This window comes from Telopea speciosissima, chromosome 11 (assembly GCF_018873765.1).
Source record: "Telopea speciosissima isolate NSW1024214 ecotype Mountain lineage chromosome 11, Tspe_v1, whole genome shotgun sequence".
Taxonomy (NCBI): domain Eukaryota; kingdom Viridiplantae; phylum Streptophyta; class Magnoliopsida; order Proteales; family Proteaceae; genus Telopea; species Telopea speciosissima.
The window spans coordinates 46,291,539-46,292,973 of NC_057926.1; the positions used below are offsets into that span (position 1 = coordinate 46,291,539).

General features: G+C 43.8%; 1 protein-coding gene across 1 annotated transcript; it reads left to right on the forward strand.

The window, feature by feature from the left end:
* The first annotated feature begins 353 nt into the window (after window positions 1-353).
* Window positions 354-1,153, forward strand: LOC122646057 (oligosaccharyltransferase complex subunit OSTC-like). Its single transcript, XM_043839523.1, has one exon. The coding sequence runs from the start codon at window positions 405-407 to the stop codon at window positions 918-920; it is 516 nt and encodes a 171-aa protein (XP_043695458.1). The 5' UTR covers window positions 354-404; the 3' UTR covers window positions 921-1,153.
* The last annotated feature ends 282 nt before the right edge of the window (window positions 1,154-1,435 follow it).

Sequence of the window (1,435 nt, forward strand, 5' to 3'; positions counted from 1 at the left end):
CCTTATGTAACGTCCCAAACCCGCATAGGATATTAGGCACTGCTCTCACAAACACCGACGCAGAAGGTCACAAACATGCATACATATACAAGAGCAATAATATAAGAGGTTGTGGGGTGAGGTATTAGAAATTTGAGCTATACCCATGTGTCTGGGCGCATCCTACGCCTCTTCTGTAGAGAACATCATTCTTTTATAAAAAAACAGGGGCAATTCTGTCCCATCCAGACCGATTCAGGGCGATCCTTAGGATGGTGCTATTTGACTCGGCATCTTAATTCGCAATTCTCATTACTGTGGCGATCTCATCAGAGAAAGTGTGAGGAGGAACCCAAAGTGGGAGTTAAAGAGGGCCCAACATTGGAGTCGCAAATCATAGCAAAGGATCGAAGAATCGAAGTGGAATGCCTCCGAAATCCGAAACCCTATCGAGGTCTGCTCCTGCAGATCAAGCAGATTCCATGGATCCCCTGTTCCATCTCCTCAAGATCATCCCTTTCGGCTTCCTTCGCGTTCCTCGAATGCGTCTGAAGTTGCCCTCGATCTCTCTCCCCTCTGCCATGACTGTCTACGCCCTTGTTCTGCTGACCTACTTCATGGTTGTATCAGGCATCATTTACGACGTCATCGTTGAACCTCCAGGTATCGGCAGCACCCAGGATAGACACACCGGCGCTGTCCGACCCGTTGTGTTTCTTCCTGGCCGTGTTAATGGTCAGTACATCATTGAAGGTCTCTCTTCTGGCTTCATGTTCGTTCTTGGTGGTATCGGCATTGTTCTCTTGGATCTTGCTCTCGATCGCAATCGTGCTAAGATCGTCAAGGTGTCCTTTGCTTCTGCTGGGATCTCATCGGTTATCATTGCTTATGTCATGAGTATGCTCTTTATTCGAATCAAGATCCCGGCCTATCTAAGATAAGGGAAGTTGTGTATTTAGGGAACATTTTTGTTATTTCAGGAATTTTGTGTTGAATCATGAACCCCTTCATCCCCACCCCCCCTTTACTTTGATAGGACATCATCTGATTTACTTCTTATCTTCCAATGAATACAGTCATCTTATATAAGTGTGGAGGTGAAATGAGGGTACCTATGGCTGTCATTGTATGTGGTAGTCTTGATTTCTGGTAATTAAGAAGCAGGGTTTTGCCAGGTTGATAACTGATTCTCAGAACTTTAGGCAAATCATTTGTTTCCGATTTAATTTTCTAACAAACTAACTTGGACACCACTGGCAAACCACATCTATCTTGTCGCTTTCAATATGGTCTTACAAATGTGTATTTAGTAAAGATCTTTAGTTATTTTCAGGAATTGTGTGTCGAATCATTGGCCCTTTTCCCCCCGTAATTTAATAGGACATGATTTGGGTTTACTTATCTCTGTAGTACTTTGTTAGGTGATGAATACAGACATGCTTTAGCAGTTTGGAGG

Coding starts and splice junctions, on each gene's coding strand:
- LOC122646057 (XM_043839523.1), top strand. CDS start 405: ATGCCTCCGAAATCCGAAACCCTATCGAGGTCTGCTCCTGCAGATCAA.